Source organism: Epinephelus fuscoguttatus, linkage group LG12, assembly GCF_011397635.1.
Source record: "Epinephelus fuscoguttatus linkage group LG12, E.fuscoguttatus.final_Chr_v1".
In the NCBI taxonomy this organism is placed as follows: domain Eukaryota; kingdom Metazoa; phylum Chordata; class Actinopteri; order Perciformes; family Serranidae; genus Epinephelus; species Epinephelus fuscoguttatus.
Window position 1 is genome coordinate 14592013 of NC_064763.1, and position 24330 is coordinate 14616342.

At 41.5% G+C, this 24330-nt stretch overlaps 1 protein-coding gene across 1 annotated transcript; it reads left to right on the top strand.

The window, feature by feature from the left end:
• Positions 1–1356: 1356 nt before the first annotated feature.
• LOC125898967 (tubulin-specific chaperone cofactor E-like protein) lies at positions 1357–23600 on the top strand. The gene is made up of 8 exons (XM_049593075.1): positions 1357–1437; positions 6694–6836; positions 7010–7149; positions 8930–9111; positions 11766–12022; positions 12146–12272; positions 12383–12499; positions 18724–23600. The coding sequence occupies exons 2-8, from the start codon at positions 6704–6706 to the stop codon at positions 19067–19069; spliced, it is 1302 nt and encodes a 433-aa protein (XP_049449032.1). The 5' UTR covers positions 1357–1437; positions 6694–6703; the 3' UTR covers positions 19070–23600.
• Positions 23601–24330: the final 730 nt, after the last annotated feature.

Sequence of the window (24330 nt, forward strand, 5' to 3'; positions counted from 1 at the left end):
ACATCACATGTAAACAATGATATGTATTTATGTAACTTTCTTTATTGTTTATGTGATGTAGGATACAAGTGCCTTGAATCAAACTTCAGAAATTATATTATAAACCATAGTTGTTGTTTTTTTGTTTTTTTAACCACTAAATTTGACAACTGAATTAGGAGCAACCAAGTGAAAGGGTTTGAAGTAGGTATTTGTGGTTAGTGAGACTAAATATTATCTTAGATTTTGGATACCTTAATATCATAAGTGTTGTCTCCTCCTGGTTTAAAAGGCTGCAATACAGTAAAGTGATATAATGTTCTCAACTTTACAGACTCCTCTAGCTGTTATGGTATTTGTCTTTATTTGTCCACATTACTGGTAAGCCAGTACATATTGGCCCTACATATTGTTGCTGTGTAGATATTGAGGTATTCAGTCAAAAATATAGTGATATTTAAATTTCTCCATATCGCCCAGCTGCCCTATTACTACTACTAATACTTCCTATCAATACAAGTAATAGTAATAATCATTCTCAACTGGGGCCCCAAGGTCACTCCTGTATATGCCTTGTCTGGGTTGACAAAGAAAATGAATTACTATTTTCCATCTCGGGAAATAGTTATTGACATCTGGTAGCCTGTACATCAAATTTGTACGTGCAGCACACTCAAATGTGCACCCAAAAACAGTATTTTATTTTAATTTTTTTTTAGTTGTTATTTTAAAAGTCTGTGAAAATGCAAGAAATTGAGAACTGTTCAGGTGAAGGGCTTCCTTATCACTCTGAAAATGCATTTAAGCCCAGTTAATTTGCCAAATATCCTGCAGGGTTATGCTGCAGGGTTGAACTGGTCACTGTGTGACTTTAAATGACCATACAGCTGGTTTTTCTGTTTGAAAAAAACTACCAGTGTGTAGGTCGGGTACTATTACCCTATTTCTACTGCTAATACTTGTAATCAGTGTAAGTAACAGTAATAATCATTCCCAACTGCGCCCTCAAGGTCACCCTTTATATTCCTTGTCTGGGTTGACAAAGAAAATGACTTTTTTCTTTTCCTTAGCAAATATTGTTGACAGCATTTTGTAGCCTGCACATCACATTTGTATGGGCAGCACACTCACTTGTGCACCCAAAAACAAAACAAAAAATATATATATATTTTAGTTGTTATTTTAAAAGCCTATGAAAATGCGAGGGAATTTGAGGATTTTTTATTTTTATTAATTTATGGGGTTTTTTTTAAAATTTAATTTAATTTTCTATTTTTTGCCGGTTAATGCCTTTATTATTTCTTGTGTATAGTTTTTAAAAGAACGATCATTGAGGAAGACGAAAAAAAAACTAGACATTTAAACAACGTCACTTCCGGAGAAGTAGGCGTGTCTTAAACTGTCAACTAACCGAGGAACAACAAAAACAAACACAACATCGAGGGGGTTCCGGGGACGGTGAGTGCATTGGTTTCCAAATATACCCGTTACAAAATGCAATATGGATACTAACATGGGGCGTTAGACCGTCGAGACATTAGCACGACTCCATTTTAACAGCCACTTAAATGAAAACACTTTTTACGATGTGACGGTAAAGGTGAAGGTAGCTAAGTTACACTGGCACCTCAAACACTGACACTGCCGTGTAATTGTGCAGCGGTTAAATATATAAATGTACCGACCGTTACTTTCAAAATGTCGACCTTCAAATCAACATTTTGGCCATTTGTTTTTGCACGAGCGACATCAGGCAGCCAGGCCTCGTTCGTAACCAGCCCCCCCTCCCACCCCAAACGTGCCGTGCTTATCTCGCTTGAAGAATGTTTCACCAAACCCCGTTGACAAACCTGTTAGTTCAATGTAGCGTCGCCTGTTACTAAGCTTATGTAATAGATACAGTCTTACTTTCGGGTTATTTTTAATCGTTGTGGGTCGCCATTCAATTCGGCATCAGTAAAACCTTATTTGCTACATCCTGTTAAACTGTATCTTGAAATAGTTTTAGTATTGTTGCCACTAACTGCACCGCGGAGGGCAGCAGCGAGTAGTTTTAAAGGTGAGCTTTTAGACAGAAAAATAATTTGGTGCTTGTTAGGTGTGCCGATTTGAAGAAGAGCTAAAGTAACATTTCAGTCTGTCATTTTATATGGAAAAACACCCAGGGTGAGAGACTTAACATTAAATTATAAGGTTTAAATGGGATGTGTTTCTCTGTATAATACTGTTAGCTTTGTCTGGCGTGTGTTTATCAAACCTTCTTGAAAGCGTCTGTATTGTCTTTCTCGGCCCTGCCAGGAAACCAGCTGTCACTCTACCTTTCTTTGTCAGTTTTATAATGCAGGTTCATCCCTTTTTATGTGGTGCAACGTCTGCCTTCCTGTATTCTCTCCATTCATGCACCATCAGGGACTCTTCTCTACTTATCAGAGGAAAGGGTGGCTGGGGTGTGACTTCGTTTTGTGATTATATCCCTCACCAAAGCTAAAAATATTCTTCCTTGGGCCTCCCTGAGTGACTTGGCAGAAAATGCACAACCCTCACCCCACCATAAATTAGTTACAAGATTTTTAAACTTAACCTTTGATGTTTGAAATTTGAAAAAGGTAAAAGTTGGAAACAAAATCCTGGAGTTGAAACAAAGCCCTAGTTTTTCACTCTACACTGGTTAGTAAGTGCAATATCCACTTGTTTTACGAATCACAATATGTCAGGGTATTTTTGCGATAACAATATTACATCATGATGTGACAAATAAGTTTAAAAAAAAATTGTATTATTAATGTAAGAAAATAAAATTGCAGCAAAATAAGTGATATAGTTTTACAGTTTGCTTCAAATATTAAGTAAAAACTAAAATGATCTCTTATTTCTTTAGTTTGTGAACAACAACAGTAACTCAGAGTGAGATTCAGATTCTGTAACAATATTAATAGTTCAACTAAATAAAATCTACCTAAATTAAACATTAAATTAAATTATTAAATTAAACATCTGAATTACACATTTAAACAGCTCCCAAATACAAAAAATGTCTCCTGGGATCTAAATCAACAGGGGATTTCCTTCTGTTAGTAAAATCCACCTGGACCTTTATGCTCTGCCATTTCTCCTCTAATCATCACGCTGTAACCTGTGACAGGCTCTTATGATCCCACAACTATCACACATTCACATATATGCAGTTTTTTCATGTAGGTTAACATTACCAAAGGTTTAGGACAAAATCAGACAGAGGAGAGGGAGAGACGCTGTGCTGCTGCCAGAGGAGCCGCTGAATGAGTTCCCTCTGAGCGGTAAGTCACTAAAAGAGTCTGAGAAGTCCAGGGCTGCTCATAAAACATTCAGGACGCCACAGTTTATTCCACACTACTGAAGCTGCTCCTCTTTTTGGAACCACCGCGGAGTCGGTATTAATTTCACTTTCAGCCAAGCTTCTTGTTGCCGTAGGTAACAATATGATGTCAATATGTCAATGAGATGAAATATTGCAAGTATCACAACATGAATTTTTCATATCGTATTAAACGTTATACAGGTATTATCATGAAGGATATGATATGGCACACCCCTAGTGCAAACGGTTTGTTTTTGGCCAAATTTTAAATGAGTCTTGTGACGACGTATCCAGTAGATTGTCTTGTTTTCTCTGTTTATTATTTTGCTTCTGCATAATTTAATATTAACTACATCCATATATTGTTTACATATTTTATTTTGCTCTTCATGTTAAATTTGGAACTATTAATATCCCGCACCTTATGTGCAGGTATTGAGAGTTATGATTAAGTTTGGCAGAGTGACAAATAAATAAGATGTGAGATAAAACTATTGCCGTCGATGTTCAGTTGTCCTACGTTCTTTTTCGGACATTAAAGTGGATCAGGTTATTTATACTTATAGTTCTGGCTATGATAAGAAAATATGCTGTGTTTTCTGTGGTAAAACAAATACAAAATATAGATATTTAAATTTGCATGCCTCTCCCCTAAAACAAAATAAAAAACACAAGTCACTCCCCAGTGCTTAAAGAAGTATTTGACATGTCTCCATCTTCTCGCACCACCCCCTCCGCCCTCATTAATGACGAACAGTCCCTAAAGCTTTCAGACATTTTATATGTGCATGAGTGTAAAAGAGTTTTCTCTGGTTCCCAAACTCAGTTGAGCTCTTTTTATAGATGCTCTTCTTCTTGTTTCATCAAAGTTGTCATCAGCGTTTTCTCTCAGCGGCAGAGGAGTTATGCGATCTGACGTGTAGCTGAAAACAGGCTTTCCTTTGGTCTCTGCCACATCAGAGGTCTGAATCTGGGGATCTGTGAAACGAGAAACTATCTATGACAGAAACATCAGACAGAGTCCGGACGCAGCGCTCAATCATTTTGCGAGCACACCACCTCAGGTCGGCCGAGTTTAAGATGATCAGACCCCGCTTGTCTGAAAGCGATAGGGCTGATCAGGGTTGAGAGGGCGTGAGTCCTGGGCTAACCTGGGGGTACACAAGGTCGAGGTTGTATGCTTTGTTATGAGTGATGTCATCACATCATATGTTAATCATATTACTACAAATACAGAAAACTTTCTCAGCCTGCTAATTGATAAATGCAACGTGGATTAAATCAGGGAACTTGACATTCCCCTGTGCTGCTATGTCTACTGCAGGGCTGCAGTATGTTTTATGGTTGCCAGGCTGGCTATCAGCTATCAGCTGTTAGTTGCCAAAGTTGACAGGATGGTTTTTGTATTTTAAGTATTTATAGTTGGAGTGATAATAGTCTTGTGTTTTCTATGCCCCACACCTTAAAGGAAAACTATCAGCTACCAAGAATTGTCACTAAGTATACAAGTATAGTGTGGTTTTAGAGTTAGGGCTGCAGCTGTATTTTTCATATTGATTTTAAGGTCAATAAATGTGTTGATCAGTTGTTTAGGTCATTAAATGTCAACAAATTCAGAAAAATATGTCTTTAGATCGCTTCTTTTATCCAGCTAACTGTACAAAACTCAAAGATTTTTTTTTGCAACAGTAACTTAAAAATACAGAAAAGCAGCAAATCCACACTTTGGAAAAGTGCATTTAAGCTTTTTTACTTAAAACACTAACAATCAGATCGATTATCAGAATGATTAATAGTTAATTTCAATTAATCAACTGATGGGTTAGTTTGCTAATTGTTTCAGCACTACACAAAATGACTTTAGGCAGGAACAGGTGGTTCAGCCTCACCAAGAGGAAGACTGGAGTCAGCCAAGCACCTGCTCCTGTCAGTGCTGCTCTGCCTCTCACGTTTCTGTTTCTGTCTCTTTGAGGTTATTCTGTGATGTTGATGGGATATTTTTAGACCTTTTTATGCGACACATACTCAGAGGAAAAATGGCTGCCAGCAGGAGCAACAAGAACAAGTGAAATAGTTTGAGATAAGGCAAAGCAATATATCATTATCATGATGATTTGAGATTACCAAGATGAGATGTCATCTTAGATTTTGGATATCTTAATATTGTAAGTGTTGTTTTTTTACCTGGTTTTAAAGGCTGCCTTACCTCTCCAGACTGTCCGAGCTCTTCCGTTATTTGCCCTTACCCACCTAGTCAGACAGACAACACTAAACTTGTACCCCATACATCAAATTTGTATGTGCAGCTCATTTAAATGTGCACCCAAAAACAGTATTCAAAATGTTTTTGTTTTAGTTGTTATTTTACAGGCCTGTGGAAATGCAAGTGAAATTGAGAGTTGTTCAAATGAAAGGCTTCCTTATTACCCTGAAGGTGCACTTAAGCCCAGTGAAGGTGCCAAATATCCTACAGAGTTTAACTGGTCCCACTGCCTCCACAGTCACTGACCATACAACTGGTTTTTCATGTTTTAAAAACTACAAATGTGTACGTAAACATTTTCACAGTATGATGAGTTTGTGTGTGCTTAGATCGGGGGTGGGCAACCTGCAACTTTGGAGCTGCACGCAGCTCTTTGGACCCTCTCCATTAGCTCCCTGTGGCTTTGACCTGAAGTTATTTTTTTAACATTCAGATTTTCCTCCACATCGTCTTTATCAGTGAGGTCAGATACACATGCCACGTCTACAATCTGGAAAACACAAGGTCAGTCCCGGGATGCTACTCGTGCCACCTGGAAAACGCAGTGCCAGAATTCTGCCAGGCTTGTTGTTTAAGTGTGGCGGCTATTAAATTATTGTCTGTTGTTCGGGACACGTGGAATAGCCCTGGCTAGCTGCTTGCTGAAAGGATGAGCTTCTCCTCCATAGTTAGTGTATACTGATATTTACAGGAGAAAGGAAAGAGGTCATGATTGGTTGTTCTTTGTCACATGATATGTGATGCACTCTGCTGCCTTCCACAAGTTGAATTTTCTCAGATGTTCCTGTTGGATGCCATGTGGGGCTGTCAACATGCAAAGTTTCTCGTTGCAGCCTCATATCTGTAGACCGTGACAGTCCCATTGACCTTAAGTTTCCAGTTTGTGTGATGTTTACTACTGGGTGAGTCCCACAGACAGGGCAGGATGTCAGAATACTGGTTTGTCTTTTCGTGAGTTTTGTTGACAATAACAACAACAGACAGTATGTAGCGCCACCAGTCGTCTTCTTCAAACACTGACCCAGGGTGTCAAAGGCTCCAAAGCCAAACAAATTAACTGACTGTGTTGTTTGCACCCTCTTTTTCTTTGTTTCTCCCTCGGCTACCGGCTCAGGGCTGGGACCATGGAGTCATCCTCTGATGAAGAGGAGGTGCGCACTTTCATCCAAGTCCTCAGTGAGAAATACAACCCAGAGAATTTCCCCTATGGACAGGGAGTCATGGTAATGCCCAGCCCCCCAGGATCCCCTGTCAAAGGTGAGAGGTGATGCTGACACATGACACCAGTATATCGATCGTGCTAAGTGAGCACTTGCATCATCTGAATCATTACATGTTCATCTCAGAACAAGAGAACATGAACGTGTCAACCTCCTGAATGTCTTAAAAGTGGAGTTAAGTTAACTTGACTAATTAACGTGTGTTTGCAGATCGCCTGTTCTTGCCCAGCATACTGGTTCTTAGTGACTCTGGAATCAGTAAATCCGGGGATAGGTCAGATATTGCAGCCTTCTGTGGCCATGTGGTCGAGCTGGACCTGTCCCACAATCAACTTAACGACTGGGCAGAGGTGGGTGTCCTTTAAAGACTTTCTGCTTAGTAGTACAGTTTAATATCTTCAGAAAGTGGAGCCAAGCCAGAGACAGTTATCTCATTGGTCTCTTTTTTTTTTGTTTGTGCTGACTACAGCTGGCTCAGTTATTAAACAAGACACCATTAGTTGTGACAGACATGTTTGGGACAGTGTCGTGCTCTAACATTATTAATGTTAGTAGTTGTACTTGTGGTTCTCCTGCAGACAAGTTACAATACCTGCAGTGAGATGGGTCTGTGTAAGCTTTGAATGAATCATTTGGATCTTTTAAAGAAGGGCTGTATGAGATATTTATACATACGGTAAATGGCAGTCGGCACGCCCCCAGTTTGGAGAAGCAGGCTGGAGTCCTATGTGAGAGCTAGGAAATGTACTGCTGTGGAGCAACAAAATGTATTTTCGCCGCCTAAACAAATCAATACCAGTGTAATACTTTGACTGTTTTCACTGCTTCATCTTGTTATCAGACAGTGATTTCTGACAGGGAACTGAAGCCATTTCACCACTATCTTCAAAGCCAGACTCCATTGAGAAAAACAGTGATTTAATATCGGCGAACACAGGAGCTGCTGGTCAAACACTGCCTCAGTCGGTTAGTTTCTTTATGTTATTGTGCGACTTTGGCATTTACAGAGGTAAGTTTGGATTCAACAAAGTCACACAATAACACAAACTAAGTAACTGATCAAAGCAGCAGTAGACAACAGCTCCTGATATCAGCGAGCCAAAATTATTGTATTGTCAATGGAGTCTGGTGACTTTGGACGAGCGCATAAATGGGGAACTGAAGCTGTTAACGTCTTCCCTGTCGGAAAGGACTGTCTGACATAAAGGTGAAGCGGTGAAATACTCTCAATATAGCGTACACTTTAACTGTAGATTTTTATACCGCCACGCCAGTTATAGCCATGGCCAGAGGCAGTGTGTTTTTGGGTTATCCGTACTTGTGCAGGTACATCTCATTCTTGTGAACTCAATATCACTTTGGTAATGTTTTTAAATTTGGCTTAAATGTTCACTTGGATGCAACAGTGAACTGATTAGAATTTGGTGGTCAAAGATCAAGGTCACTGTGACCTTGCATCCGTCTTATTCTCTTGAACACAGTTTCTCAAAAAGGCTTTCAGCGAGTTTCCTCAAATTTGGCACAAACATTCACTTTGACTCAAGAACACTTGTCTTTAGTGTCGACCTTGAAACTGTGCTGATTGTACAGACCTTCTGTACTGCCAGCGGGTAAAATGTGTGTGAAGCATCCACGTTTTCACAGACAGAGATGTAAACAGTAATTGCAACTTGACTCGTTCGCAGAGGCATACAACCTCAAAGTGTAATCTCTAGTTTTGGGTGGCTATAATATGTTTTTGCTGCTGCAGCTGTTCACAGTAGGACATTGCTTCTTTAAACTGGTTGTGTGCTGACTGACATCAACTATGTATCTGTAATTTGGCACTTGAGAATACAACGCCAAATAAAACCCTGCAAGTAGTCGTGATAATTAAGAAACCGTGATGACCAGATCAGGTGAGCAGAACATCATATTGGATGTTACCAACTGAAGAAAAAAGATCAGATCATCTGTATCGTATCAGGTCACATTGCCAGAGTTGTACACCATTGATACATGAACCTCCACCAGTGTCTATCGCACAAATGTGTTAGTTTAAAAATAGTTTCAATAAGTGAATAACAAAACCAGAGTTTGTAGAAAAGTATTGTATTTAATGTCTGTCTGTTGATGCTTGTGGGTTGCCAGATCTCTTCCATTGTCTCCAGCATCCCCCAGCTGGACTTCCTCAATCTGAGCATGAACCCTCTGAGTGGCGTGCCGCTGGAGCCCAGCATGGCTGGGGTGTTCTCCAGGATCCGACAGCTTGTCCTCATTAACACACAGATCAGCTGGGACACTGTCCACACACTCACACGGCACACACCAGAGTAAGTGATGAAACAGAGATGTTGCCTGTGGTCGTGCTGTCAATGGAAAGACTGTACAATGAAGTACAGTAAGGGAAGTCCTCTATACACAGCTGATGTTTTTCCTTTGTTATTTAAAAAGTTGTGTGTATTCTACCACGGTAAGCATGTCAAAGATGGTGATACAAAGTCACTGGAAGCAACATCTATGCAGAATACTTTTTGACACTGGGAGCAGGTGAGACAGATTGTCCACTGAACTGATAAAAAGTTTAATGGATAAAGCGAGGAATATTCCTATTTCTTACTATTAACAAATCCTATGAAAAGACCAAAGCCATCATTATTGTCGGTGTATCCACAAAAAAAATGCTGCAAGTTTTTTGAGTTAGTCCCACATATACCCCCCCTGCTGCTGTAAATACTCACTACAGCCCCAAACGTGTATTAATCTGCACCTGAAAATACTCCCCAACAAATGCACAGTGAACTGCTGTTGAAGTAAAGTTTGCTGAAACCTGCAGTGCCCAGCTGTTGTAGGAAATTACTTTTGAAAATATTGATTTGTGGCCTGTTCTTAGAGATTAACATTTTCATCATGAGCCAGTGGGCTTGGGGCTGAGTGTCAGAAGCCTCTTTTACACAAGGCGGTAATGTTTCACCATTATTCTGCCTCGTCTTCCATATAAAAGGTACAACACGTGTTGTGGCAATTTTTAGCCAATCTGCTTGGGAGTCAGCAATCAAGACTGAATAGCTTTGTGCACGAGAGTTTATTCTCTATAGAGAAGGCGCAACCTCAGGCTCAGAGCTCAGAGGTTGTGCCCAGAACAGTGAATACAGGGCATCTTTATATCTACACTCAGACGACAAGAAGAAATCAATCGTAGCTTTCTTGGGCTTTCCTGATTTAATTATGTTTTCTTGATTACATCAGAGGAGCATACCTGTTGTAATCTATTATTTAACATGTTAGGTAATCGTCTGTATCTGTTAGACAGTCAATGGACGGTCTTTGAAGGTGAGATTATAGTGAAAGTAAATCTCTTGGATGATGTCAAGTAACAACAAACTTACAAACACGTAGGAAAAATGAAACAGTATAAACATATGCATGAAGAAGACATGCACCATTGCGATGGATTCAGAGTTTGCAGTGACGCCAATTATGTTCCGCCTCGTTAGTTCACCGCACGGACCATTTAACCTGGCAACAACTCCAGCCGGCTCAAACGTGATTGGTCAATATCACGTGGACTACAAACAGCCTACAACCGGAAACCAGGGCTCTTCCGCTCTTCTTCCGGAGGCAAGATATCCTGGGTTTGCCTACAGACTCTACATTCACTGAATGTAGAGTCTGTATACAGAGACTATTCAAAAGTTAACCACTTAAATAACATCTAAATTGAAAATTTGAAATTGAAATTGAAATTTTTTAGATTTAAATTGCCTCTGAAATGTGGGGCACATTGAACCTTGCGGATTATCTGACAGAAATGATAGCAATTCACTTTAAAGTTAAAAAAACAACATCTAAATTATAATTAAATTTCAGCTGAAATGAGGCATTTTGCTCTGTGCAGTATGAATGTAAACTTGCACATTATCTGACAACAACTCATTTAAAGTTAACAAATAATATAACATCTCAAAAAAGATTCATTGCTGCTGAATTCATTTTCTAGATCAAAGTACTGCCAAACCGCGCTGGTTTTGTAAGCGGACGTCTCTCCAATTTCCCACCATGTTGTTTTAAAACTCCAGTCTACTCGAGCATTACCGCGGAGAGGGGGACTGCTGTCTGACAGCCCTGTAGCACCCACTAGTGGTGGGAGGCTGCATGACAGTTAAGCTGCCTTGTACATGGATAAAACACTAATAAGTTTAACCGACGAATATTTCTGGTGCCGACTAGCGAGGGAGTGGACGTTTAATCTCTTAAACGACTAATCGTGCGCATCCCTAGTGTTGACCAATGTGAACAGTTTCGAGAAATACGCTAACACATTGAATCTGCTTCAAGGATATGACTGATGTTACTCTATAGACAAATACAAAAAAAAAAGTCGCCATGGGAGGTATTAACAGCACTGAAATGGTGTCTGTATAAACAAGACGGCCGGCAGGACGGGATCATGATCGGTATGGATGTGACGTTTCTCTGACGTGTTAGACGTGCCCGATTTCGATTTAAAAAGTAGCCGTTTGCAGTTAGCGTCAAACTCAAAGAACAGTGGTCAACAATGTTGGCAACTTGGGAAAACAATGAGGTCTGGGAGCTCCTTACCCTTCACGTAGAGGACGAAATCAGCCACCATATAACAGGGATGGTAAATGACTGTTATTTCCATGTTAAACCCTTGTTCATAAAGTTGTTTTATGTCACACAAGAGGCCAAAGCTGTCACGTCCATCATACCTCTTTTGATTCCGCAATGCTGGCATGCAGTCTGTAATCACACTCTGAAGTGTAACGATGCAGCTTTCGTTTGGTTCTGTGTAAAAATGAAAAGGAGGCATAAAGAAGGGACTTAATAGCAGCAATAGCGCAATCTCTGTCTAAAAAGAACAGTAAGCTCATAGTAAGCACAACAAGTTTATCAGCCTGAACAATATTTTATTGTTGTCTGCATTTATGTTTCTCAAACTTAACCCATTCCCCTCATCATCCAGGTTGGAGGAGCTTTTCCTGTGCCTGAATGGCTACAACACTGTGTCACTATCCCAGACGTCCTGTCCATCACTCCGCCTGCTGCAGATCACAGACAACCAGCTGCATGAATGGGCAGAAGTGAGGAAGTTTGGGCAGATGTACCCGAGTCTGAGCACACTGGTTCTGGCCAAAAACAGCGTGGACTCTGTTGATGACACTCAGGAAACACTGCAGCGACTCTTCCCCAACCTGCGCTGCATCAACCTCAACAACTCAGGTCTGAGAGGGATGATGAAGGATGTGCACATGTTTCATCCGTCATGTTCAATGTTCAGTGCTTCAGTGGTGTTAGGTAAATATTCTCTACGGCCCTGTAACTCTGTGATGTGATGTCATTCAGGGCTTAGTAGATGGGAGGACATTGAAAGGCTGAACTTCTTCCCTAAGCTGCAAGAAGTCAAAGCAATGGGGATTCCTCTACTAGAGCCTTACTCCACCCATGAGAGACGTTGCCTTCTTTTAGCACAGTGAGTCTGAACTTAAACACACATCAAATCCTTATCACCATACATATGCAGTACAGCATGCTCTTTTAATTCCTCTCTAATCTCCATACTCCAAATGTCCCTGCCTGCAGGCTGCCGTCTGTAGTGGTGTTGAATGGGAGCGCAGTGTCTCGTGGGGAGAGAGAGGATGCCGAGAGGCTTTTCATCCGGTACCACCAGGACAGGCCAGAACATAAGCTCCCTGAGAGGTACTGAGACACACAGTATTACACTTTCACTTTACTTTACCGATGGCTGATGTGGTTTGGGTGTGACTTCCTGTTAACATAGAAAAAGATTATCTTTCATCTCCATCATCAGTTAGTTACACACACTACAATGCAATATTAAGGTGTGGCTAAGCTTCATAATATTAAACAATTTTACGCTGGGAAGACATACCTCTGACAATACACCGATCAGCAAAAACATTAAAACCCTTGGTGGGTGAAGTGAATAACATTGATCATCTTGTTACTGTGCAATGTTCTGCTGGGAAACCTTTGGGTCCTGGCATTCATGTGGATGCTACTTGACATGCTCCACACACCCGAACACTGTTGCAGACAAGAATAACCCCCCCATGGCAACAGCACTTGTATGGCAGTGGCCCCCCAGCAGGACAGTGCACCATGCCACATCACGAGAACTGCTCAGGCATGACCATAGGAATGGGACAAAGAGCTCAAGGCATCGACCTGGCCTCCAAATACCCCAAATCCCAATCTGATCGAACATTTGAGGGACCTGCTGTTACCCCAGAGGTACCCCCAATCCATGGCGGGTGCTCCTTGGACTTTGCTCTGATGTGTTAAGGCATGGACACAGGACCTCTGTAGGGTGTCCCTTGGTGTCAGGCACCAGGGCAATAGCTCCAGATCTCCCACATCCCACAGATGTTGGTCAGATGGGGATCTGGAGAATTTGGAGGCCAGGTTAATGCCATGAGCTCTTTTGTCACATTCCTCAGACCACTCCTGAGCAGTTTTTGTGGTGGCATGGTGCATTGTCCTGCTGGGGGGCCAGTGTTACTGACAAGTGCAGTTGCCATGGGGGGGGGTACCTGGTCTGCACTGGTGTTTAGGTGGGTGAAGCATGTCAGGTGTTAATTGTGTCCCCAAATAAAATGTTTGTCACCATTTGTCTTATCCAATAAGTCTCCTTATCTCACTTAAGTCCCTTTTACTGCAGCAAACTGTATCTAGCTGACTTATAAAGCAATTTATTATTCAACAGTATTCAAAATCTAAGGCGATATCTAGCTTCATATCACAACATCAATATAACATTAATAATTTTCCCAGCCCTATTTTCCTTTTAAAGCAAGATAAAAAGGCGAGTCATTAGATGTTATTATTTACAACTTGGCTTTCATTTTGAATGTTAGAATAAACTTTATGCATTCACTGCCCCTGAGATGTGGACCTTTTGTGTGTATTTATATATACCAGGTCATTAATGCCATGATTCGGGTGACTTTAGTGGGCTTGAGTTGTTTTCATAGCTCATGTCGATCAGGAGCCTTAACATGTAGCACCGGGTGTCAACGCTTGGAGGACTTGTACCCCTGTGAACACCTGTAATGTTGTAACAACAGCAACACTCTTTGTCCTCGACACATTTACAATATGTGATATAATATTTGGAAATCCCTCCAGAGGGGCCGACATCGGGCAAATAATTGCCAGCGCTCTTCTCCGACTGCATTCCACTTAACCTGGGCAGAATGTTGGAGGGATTTGTGAAGGAAGGTGTAGTCTCTGACTGGGGGAAACTAACCTTTGGGAGACAATGCCACCAGTCTCTCCCTGCTCAATGAGTCCTTTGTGCTGGGAATTCTCTGATTGGAAAAGTGATACAGAAGGTAGCAGGTTGATTTTTTTTTTTATGTATACACCTACTCTGTCAACCTCAAACCTTAAGTTGAGAGATTGATTTGTTTTCTGAAGTCACTGGAACTGAACTGGATCTCCTGGCTCTTTTGCGTGTGAAGATCCAAGATGTATTTGATCATTATGCTGTGCATAGGGGTGTAAATCACAAGTTTAATCTCAAATCTATATTATATTGATTCTTTGGACAATGATACAAAGTCTGCCACGATACGATTTCGATTAATTCAGGGTCCTGCGATTGACATGAGACTATATCATCTGGCCTTTTATCAGAATCATTTACATTCGTATCAGCCCACCAAAAGCAACTACACTGAGCTCTTCCAGATGTCTAAATAAAAAATCATCTCATCTTTTACTTGATAGGACAGACCTGGTATTTAAGTTTCACAAGTGCTGTCTCGATTGGATTGCATATTTCAGCTCCAGAGTATGCAGTAGTCCATGAAAACATCTTCTCTACAACACTGTAATGCGCCATGTCCTTGGAAACGAAATGAAATTTAAAACTTTTGGCATAATTTTACTCATATTTTTTCCATAGAAGATGAAGTGAAGCACAACATGAATGTGAAAGTATTGCTCTGTTGATTTAAATGTAAAGTGCAATAGATAAATCATTTTGGCCCTAAAAACAATAAATAATCATAATCTCAGTAACAAAGAAAGTAATCACTTGGCTGTAATTGCGCAGCCCTACTCTGCTTGGCACTACATACATACTTCCTACCTTAATACTCACCCACAGTGCTTGAATACGAAGATGATTTGTCCAAAAATATGTCTTTAATTTTGTTAAAAAATAATCTTAAAATGCATTGAAGTGTCTTATACCTGTACACCCCATGCTGTGCATATTTTAAACCATGTCACATGTCCATCATACTTTGCCACAAACCATCCAAAGGCCTTCAGAGATGTTCATTTTACCAGTCCCCATGTTCCTCTTCTCCTCTTGTTTGTAAACTGCCTCTATGCATTGGTGGTCTTGGTTTGGAGCCAGGTTTTCAGTGTAGGTCCAAGGTTAGGGATTACCATGACAGCATGTGGGTGTTATGGGGTGTCGGACACGCTGGGTAAGCAGTGAACACACCGCTATCCCCTTTCCTCTCGGACAGGGCTGCGGCCTTGCTACCCCGAGATATCAGAGCTCTGCAGGGTGGGTCACAGCCTCTCAGGTGAACACATCTGACACAGCCTGGCTTTGAGTAACTCAACTCAGTAGCTCAAACCATAAATCAGACTGATAGAGACTGATATATCTCAATAATCCATTTAGGACGTACAGAGAATGGTGGATAATCTGGGAAAGGGGTGGGGGGTTGTGGGACAAGGAGACAGAAATATAAAGGAAGAAATGTGTTGGCTGGACAGGAAGGATTAGTTGCAAGGAAAGAGTGAAAGAGAGGACTGGGTTGAAAAAGTAATCTGAGAGTCGGAGTATCCAGTAGAATAAGTAGAGAGGGACTGAAAGGGGACTGGACTGGGAACAGTGGATATTGAGGGCCAGTCTGAGAGGGAAAAGGGGGAAATCAACATTTTAACTTTTGAAGCAGGTCATCTTTCAACTAGAGAAATGAGAGAATGAGGCAGGACGAAACACCGAAAGAGAAGTCAGTTAAGATCTGGTATAGAGAGTTCCTGTATCAGCTCCAAAACTTGTTATTCCCGCCACTACTTTACTGCCCATTACCGAAGAATGCTGGAAAAGACAATCGGAATGCTGACTTGTTATCACCTGCAGCATTATTTGCCCTATTATACTATGCTTACCACCTTAAATGAAGCCTTTTAGCTAAATGGCTTCTCTTAGAATGGCACTTTGTGCACTGTGGCATTAGAGGAGAATTCCCATGATGGACCACAAGTTTTGGCCAGAAACCCCAGGCCAGGGGGAATGGCTTTGTGGGGGAGTTTTTGGGGGAGGGAAGGGAAATTGCTTTGATTGGCCCAGCTGTTACAGTAGCTTTGAAAGCACAGGCCTTTTCTCCTGGATTTTATTTAATCGTTCCTGGGTCCTTATCTCGAACACGCATTCCCCTGAGGTGGCTGAGAGCTTTCTCACGGCAAGCAAGAGGCAGAGAACGCAGTGTTTCTCTGCCTCTTAAACACACTCAAGGTCTCCGTTTACCTGTTTTTATGCCCATTTTTAATTTGCTTTTAAAATAACCTGCGTGGAAACATCAAGACTATAAGGAAATAGCTGAAATTTAGCATGAAACAGTTTGGGCTGAGGTGGAGGAGTTGGCACATCGAAAAAGAGAAGAAGCAATAGTGGGTGATGGGAACAGATTTTTTTTTTTTTTTTTTTTTTCTATAAATAGACCTTGATATTCCCTCTGCTTCTTATATGGTAGACAAAAAAAATGATATCACTCACTGTTACAGGCCTCCACTTGGCCAGAAAGACCAGAAAGTATAAAAGATTGCATAAGTGCAATGTCTCCGGATTGAGTCCAGACGGGGGCCCCTGTTGCATCTCACCCTCCTCTGCATTACCATAGGAACTGATAAAAAAGACCACAGGGTACATGTGGATCAAAATACACTTGTCAGCTCACTAATTAACATGTTGTGTCTTTCAGCCAAATTACATCGGGCACGGATGTGACGCGTCACATAGGCGGGGTAAAGCGAGATTTCTTATATGCTACACAGAATCTGTCTTGTATTGAGTTTTGTGTGGTGATAATAAGAGATGCAAGATATTGGATTTTTTTGCCGATATCAGATTTGCTGATATATAACAACTCATTTGGCCAATAATTACATCGATATATCCATTTCTTTACCCCACCTAAGTTTGGTGATCATCATCTTCTGCAGAGTTAACATCATATTATGTATGCATACTCTAATCATGATGGCCCACCAGTAGACGGAGACATGAAATGTTACTACTTTCCAGCAGAGAAACAGAATGTAGTTTCTCGTGGCTGGTTTGCTCTGATTACCAGCTCACTATCCCTGCGACACTGAGTACTGGTCAGTCAGTCTGGTCAGTCCTGCCCTGATCACACAGGACGCGTTTTAGATGTAAATGGACCTGCATTGCACCAGATAGTGCCTTTTTAGTCATACGACCACTAAAGCGCTTTTTACACTACGAGTCACATTAACCCATTCACACACACATTCATACACTGGTAGCCGAGGCTACCGTACAGAGTGCCACCTGCTACTCAGTTTTTAACACACTGGCACACCAGTGGAAGCATCATCAGGACAGTATCTTGCTCAAGGATACTTCGACATGCAGACTGGAGGAGCCAGGGATCAAACCACTGATCTTCCGATTAGTGGACAACCCACTCTACCTCTGAGCCACAGCTGCAGCTTGTAATTGTTTTTAATGAGAATTAAGTCATAAATGCTATATCGAAGGCAACTGGACTTTCTTGCGTTTGTTGAAGATGTTCCTGGACCAGCTGGTGGTACTCCCCTTGATCCACCGTCTTCTTTAGGGTCTCGTGTACCCACACAGATCTCCGTTTCCCTGTGCCCAACAAACTATTTGCTGACAGCCTCTCACCCTCAACCAGAGCTACAGCAAGCACCCTCTGCCTCAACATTTTAGGAACTAAATACTAATTACGCGTCCTGTGTGATCAGGGCTTCAGTCTTCCCATGTCTCCTGACCCCCCACGTCACACGCTATGTGTCTACGTAGTCTCCTACAAGAGTTGTACCCTCACTCCTCTGTTGCATTTTTATGCCTCCACGTCCGGGATAGCTGTGGCAGGAGGCATTGTGTTTTTAGGTTGTCTAGCCGTCCGTCCATACATCTGTCCGTCTGTTTTTTGTGAATGGGATATCTCAAGAACGCCTTAAGAGAATTATTCAAATTTGGCACAAATGTCCACTTCGACTCAACGAGGAACTGATTAGAATTTGGTGGTCATCGGGGCGTTGGTGGCTTAGTGGTAGAGCAGGCGCCCCATGTACAAGGCTGTTGCCGCAGCGGCCCGGGTTCGACTCCAGCCTGTGGCCCTTTGCTGCCTGTCACCCCCTTACTAACATTTTTTTTAATGTCTGTTTGTCATTGTATGACTATTTTGTTTATTTGCAACTTACATGTGGAAATAAACTGCTACTAACTAACCAACTAACTTGTGCTAATTGTGATAAAATTTCACACAAATGTCTAAAAGGATAAAATGATGAAATGACAAAATTTTAGATCCAAAAGGGTGAAGGTCAACTTCACTGTGACATCATAATGTTCTGCAAAAACACTTTTCTGGCCATTCCTCAACGTCATATCTCAGGAACAGAAGGGGAGACATTTGGTCAGATACTGAATAGGTGTCACTAATCTTGGGTGTCCACCTTGAGTCTGCCCTGATTTAATAGATCTGTGCTGCCAGTGGGGAAGATGTGTGTGAAGCATTCATGTTTTCACAGACATGGATGTAAACTGTAATTGCAACTTTAACATTTTTAAAATTTTCTTGAAAACTTACTTGTTTTTCAGTAATGTTTACAACAACAAAAAACAAACCCTTCAGTGATCTGACTTGAGCCCTGCTTTCTTCCAGGTACCACATTCTTGTATCCAAGTACGGTGAACTGGCCCCCCTGGCGGAGGTGGACCTGAGCCCCCGCAGCACCATGGTGGACATTCGCTGGGGCGATAGGGTGGAGGCCGTCAGCCTTCGTCTGGAGCAGACGGTGGGCGACCTGAAGAAACTCCTTCGAACTCTGCTGCAGCTGCCCACGAATGGCATCAGGCTCTTCTACATCAACCGAGAGATGTGTTCAGTCTTGGGACCAGAGGAGTTGAAGTTTGCCAGCCGGGCCCTCCATTCCTACAGCATCCGAGACGGGGATGAGATTCTAGTGGTGCCCAGAGTGAAAAGCCGCTGCAGCTCCTCAGAAGTTTGATCAGAGGGCTCTTTAGTTTGGGACATCAGGAATTATAGATGAACACTTACTGGATACTAAGCTTTGACTTGAGCCTTGTTTTTTGTTTAGACAAAAAAAAAGAAAGGCAATATTTTACAGCCTTGAATGTAAAGATGTTTGCTGTCCACCATATTGAACAAACCTATACAATAGTTTATTTGCACATCGGAGTTCCACATTCACCAAGATTGTATCTTGAGTTGCACTTTTCTGTGCTTTAGTTGCTTGACGTAAGACTGCAGTTTACGTCTCATTTATGAAAAATATGCAAATCCGGATGTGGTGCAAAGAAAGAAAACAGCTGCCGCAATTACCAAGTGAATGCACAAATTGCACATTGGCTTTAAAAACTATTTTATAATTCGAGTGTTTGATTAGATTTGAGATTTTAGGATGAAAAACTTCAACCTGGCTTACACCATGCATGGGGCTTTTAAGTATTTTTTTGAGTACTGAAAACAAATTGAAATTGAAAAGAAAAAAAAAAAAGTTAAGATGGAAATTGGATTTCAAAAGTACCATCTGCTATGTGCATACCTTTCACAGTTTCCAGAATGCCTTGTCTGGCTTTCCTGCGCCGTAATCAGCAGCCCTTCGTGTTTTCTCCTCATTTTTCTGCTCATTTTCTGCGAGTAGAAGATAACTCCGAGGCGTGTTTCCTGTAAACTGTGAACAGTGTCCTCAGGCAGCAGGGAACAGTGAAACATTTTATGCCTCGGAGAAGACAGTTGGGTGAAAATCATGCTGAATGAATCTACTCTTTAAAAGCCAAGACAGTGGCAAACAATGAACCTTAATCATGCAGAAATGATTGCAGCCAAGCTGAGTCATATGACTATTTAATTTCTGCATATTGCCAATTGTTTGTGACCAGAGTACAGTCTATATTTGCATTACACACAAAAAACATTACATTTTATTTACATTTTCATGATCACGACAGGCTCAAAGAGGCTTCATTTCTTTTAACTTTTATCGAAGATTTGCCCATGAGAAGTTCTTTTCCAGGAACATGAGGAGTGTGTGCACAAGTAACAGATCTGTCCCCGCTTCTTCCTGTCACTCAGATCACTCTGTCTCCACATGACTCTTGGTAGCAGTAAAGTGCCCTGGGATAACCCCCACCCCCCCCCGAGCTGAACTCACAAATGCAGTGCGTTGGGGGATAACACAGAGCACTGACTGCCACTCAGTCAAGACGCCCTGGCAGAAAGACGAGACAAGTCTGAGGTGAGCTCGGGTCTGGGACAGAAAAGAGGGAGCGTTGGCACTCAAGTTACTGCAGGTCTTCTGGCCGTCCAGCCCGTGAATGGAGCAACTCTCTGTCCCCATGCAGAGACAGCTGAGAAACGTTGAGGCCCAGCCTGTATGGTAACCACACACCCGCTGCTGTGTCACGGACACTTCCGCTGCATTTAGGTTAGAATGGGTTCAACCAGCAGGTTCCTGACCCTCACCCATTTACCTCAGTCTCTCCTGATACTTCTAGAGGCTGTTGTTTCACAGGACGTGGGGTCGTGCAGTGGCTCACATTGGCATAGATTGTTTTCATAATCAAAGAATAGATGTAAAAACACAGTCCCACCTACCAGAAATTGACCTATCCTAAGTCCCGCCCACTTTAGTTGCTGTCGCTGAGTCAGACATTGATGAAAAGAAACATTGTGACACCGCTTCCATTCAGGCAGGTGCCGCAGTGTTTATTAGATAGTTTCATGGCGCCAGGCAGTATAGCTTTAACAAGACAACAGCAAGGACTACATTATGTGATTGACAGATACATGATGGGATGCTAGACATTATCGATATCCAAATTAATAATACCAAAAGTTCCTTTGGGGCCGCACGAAACGTAGCCTTACAGAGATAATATGACCAAAGGAGCGTGAGCCTTTTCTTTTCTGGCTAACAGTAAGTCATGCCATCTTAAAAATATGTCAGCAACCAAACTGTCTGCCCTTTTTCAAATCTCTTAAACATTACCATAGAAATTAGGAGGAAGGAAACTTGCCTGGAAAACGCACGGTCAGGTGCTGGGTGCTATTTTTGTGTCAGCTTTCAAGAGCACGGCGGCAGGTTGCGTCTGATGTTACGAAGCAACCTTGCCAGCACCATATCACAGCTTGTTTACCTGAAATCCTGAGTGCAGACTGAGCTGATCTTCCTCCAGGCACTCTTTGTGTGTAGGCCTATTGTTCATGGGACAGATGTAAAGCTCTGTTAGCTGTGGTTGGTTAGTCCTTGTCACATGACATGCAGTGTGCTCTGATGCATTCTAAAAGTTTCAGGGCGCAGCCATCTTGCCCAGAAAAATAGGTGCTCAGGATCATGTTCATGCTGCAACGGTGTTTCTTTAGCATTTGAGCGCACCTGCTGCACATCTACATTGAAAACAATAAATTTAAGGGTGGAAAAAGTTCGGCATGTGCACAGCCCCTGGTGATCTGACATTAGGCTAACTCCCTTGACAGCTATACGTTAGCCAGCTAGTTAACTAGTGTTTTGCTAACAGTAGCTCCGTTAAAATGTGACTACACAATGTAAGTGTCCATCATGACACCAGTGTAATGTGTTTACAGGTCCCCCAGCCACATCTTTTACTCAATTTTGTCCAACACTTTTAACAAGCACATAGTATAACGTTATCTAAGTATAACAGGAAAGAGGAAAGTTGACTGAAGTTCTATCGGGTACCAAGCCCGCTCAATTGTCATTGGATCACAGAGCAGAGAGGGGAGGGAGTTGGGAAGGGCCAGTTGACAGCCGTTTCCACTGTAGGCAAGTAACAGCCCAAAACCCGGTACCTCTCACAACCTGAAATTTTAAGAACCTTGTCAGGTTTAGATATTATGTTTTACTTTGTGTTTGCCTCCATCAGACCCCGAAAAATCTCTCCAGCCACTGATTCTAGCTCCCTCTGAATGGTTCCACTCCACGAATACTAATGAGGGCCTGGAGACCTTATATTTTTATTGAGAGTTCTCAATTATCTTTCAAGTTGCAAGTACCTGCAACTTGTGTTTAGGATCTCCAGCGCAGTGCTGAAATTAATTTCCAGGAACTCGTACAGTGAGTAGTTGGAGAACAGTGGAGGAAAAATCAGAATCTAGGCCAATCGTGACTGCACGTTGTGTTGTGTTTTGTCAAGTTCTTGCAGTGGAAAAGGGATGTTAGAGTTTCCAATTAGCTGACTCGCATGTCTTTGGACAATAGGAGGACATAGGAGCATTCACAGGAACCCCTCTCAGACATGGGGAGAACTTGAAAACTCCACTTACAATCAGCCTCAGTAATCAGTGGAAGGATATCTTTGCTGGAATGCTGCATGCATAGAAAGCTGGGGACACGGACTTGCCCTATAGTAACTTCTCATATAAGGCACCACCAACCTGCTGGGTTGCTGGACATGGGCTCCCTGTATGTAGATTTTGGTGAAGCTGAGTTTCAGAAGCTGACATAAACATCTTAAGAAACTGACACATCTTGACAGTTTTTTGGTGGCTAAGAAATGATGTTTCGGGAGGTCTGTGTAGCTTCATATGAAGAATCACTCTGGTTTCCTGCTGCTGTCCAAAGACATGCAGGTCAGGCTGATCGTAGACTCTAAATAAAATTTGTTGTTGAAGTTTCCCTGACCTTTCTGCAGAGTAAGTTAGGCCCAATATTAATAGCATTTGTTGATGAATACATATTGTTAAAAATAAGGAAGGTCTTCCACAAGCAAGACTTTTTTAAATATTGCAATTGAGTTCATGTTTTAGATCATGTCGGGTGAAGTGAGCTGCCACGATAAATAGTTTCCGTTGAGCACATTTCTACCAATTGTAAGCGAAGCTTTGCATTACTGAAAGTGTGTGAAAATGTGTTGAGGTGCCATCGTCCTGTGGCAGCCGTAAAGTGCCGTCCGGACCGCTCCTCCGACACACAACTTACTTTGTGTAGTCGATAACTGGAGATCTCTTCTGGGTTTTTTCTGTCTTGACACATGCATTTTACTATATTATGATCATGTGGTTACATGGGAAGTAATGGGATGAGCGTAAAGCATTTTGTTTCCAAAGTAATATTGTGGTAAGTCGGTGGTTTGCATGTTGTGATACTTCTTGATATGGTTGATTAAAAATGTGTATGAGATGTGACATTTCAGGGAAACTGTGTTGTTTTGTAATTTTAAAACTTTGAAAATATTATCTGTGCTTCAGTCATCCTCACTTTTATCCTTCAGTCATACCAAAAACAAAGATTATTAACAGATTTAAAAAAAAAAAATTAAAGATAGTTGCTAATCTGTGATACAGTTTTACAGTTTGCCCTGTGCTGTTTAGTATATATATGGTGTTTAATTTATATCACGTTTGCTTTCTGTAGTTTCTCAAATATTTATCTCGATATTCTAATGGTAATTCCTTGTTTCCTTTCTTGAGATCATGTTGCCATTTTAACTCCACCTGTACTGTGTAATGGTGCTCTCACTTCTCTCTAAGGAATAAATTATAATTATTTCAGTTTATTTCACTGGTACATTTTTATGCCTCCGCACTGGCGAAGACTGTGGTCGAAGACATAACGTTTTCGGGGTCGTCCAAATGTACATCCCATTATCGGGAACATATTTCAAGAATGCCTCGAGGAAATTTCTTCAAAGTTGGCACAAACTTTCCCTCTGACTCAAGGATGAACTGATTAGATTTTGGAAGTCAAAGGTCAAGGTTGTTGTGACCTCAACTGTCTCATTCTCATGAACACGATATCTCAATATTGCTTGGAAGGAATTTCTTCAAATTTGGCACAAACGCACACCTGGACTCAACAATGAACTGATTTTGGTGGTCAATGATCAGTGTGACCCCAGCATCCATCTCATTCTCGTGAATGCAATATCTCAAGAACACCTTGAGGGAATTTTTTCAAAATTGACACAAACTTGAACTGAAGAATAAACTGATTAGAATTTGGTGGTCAAAGGTCAAGGTCGCTGTGACCTTACAAATATGTTTTTGGCCATACTCTAGTTATATAATAACCCTCAAGAACACCCTGAGGGATTTTTTTCAAATTGGTACAAACGTTCACTTGGAATCAAGGATGAACTAATTAGATTTTGGTGGTCAAAGGTCAAGGTCACTCTTACCTTACATCTGTCTCATTTCATGAACACAATATCTCAAGAAGGCCTTGAGGGAATTTCCACAAATTTGGCACAAACGACCACTTGTACTCAAGAATGAATTGATTGGAAT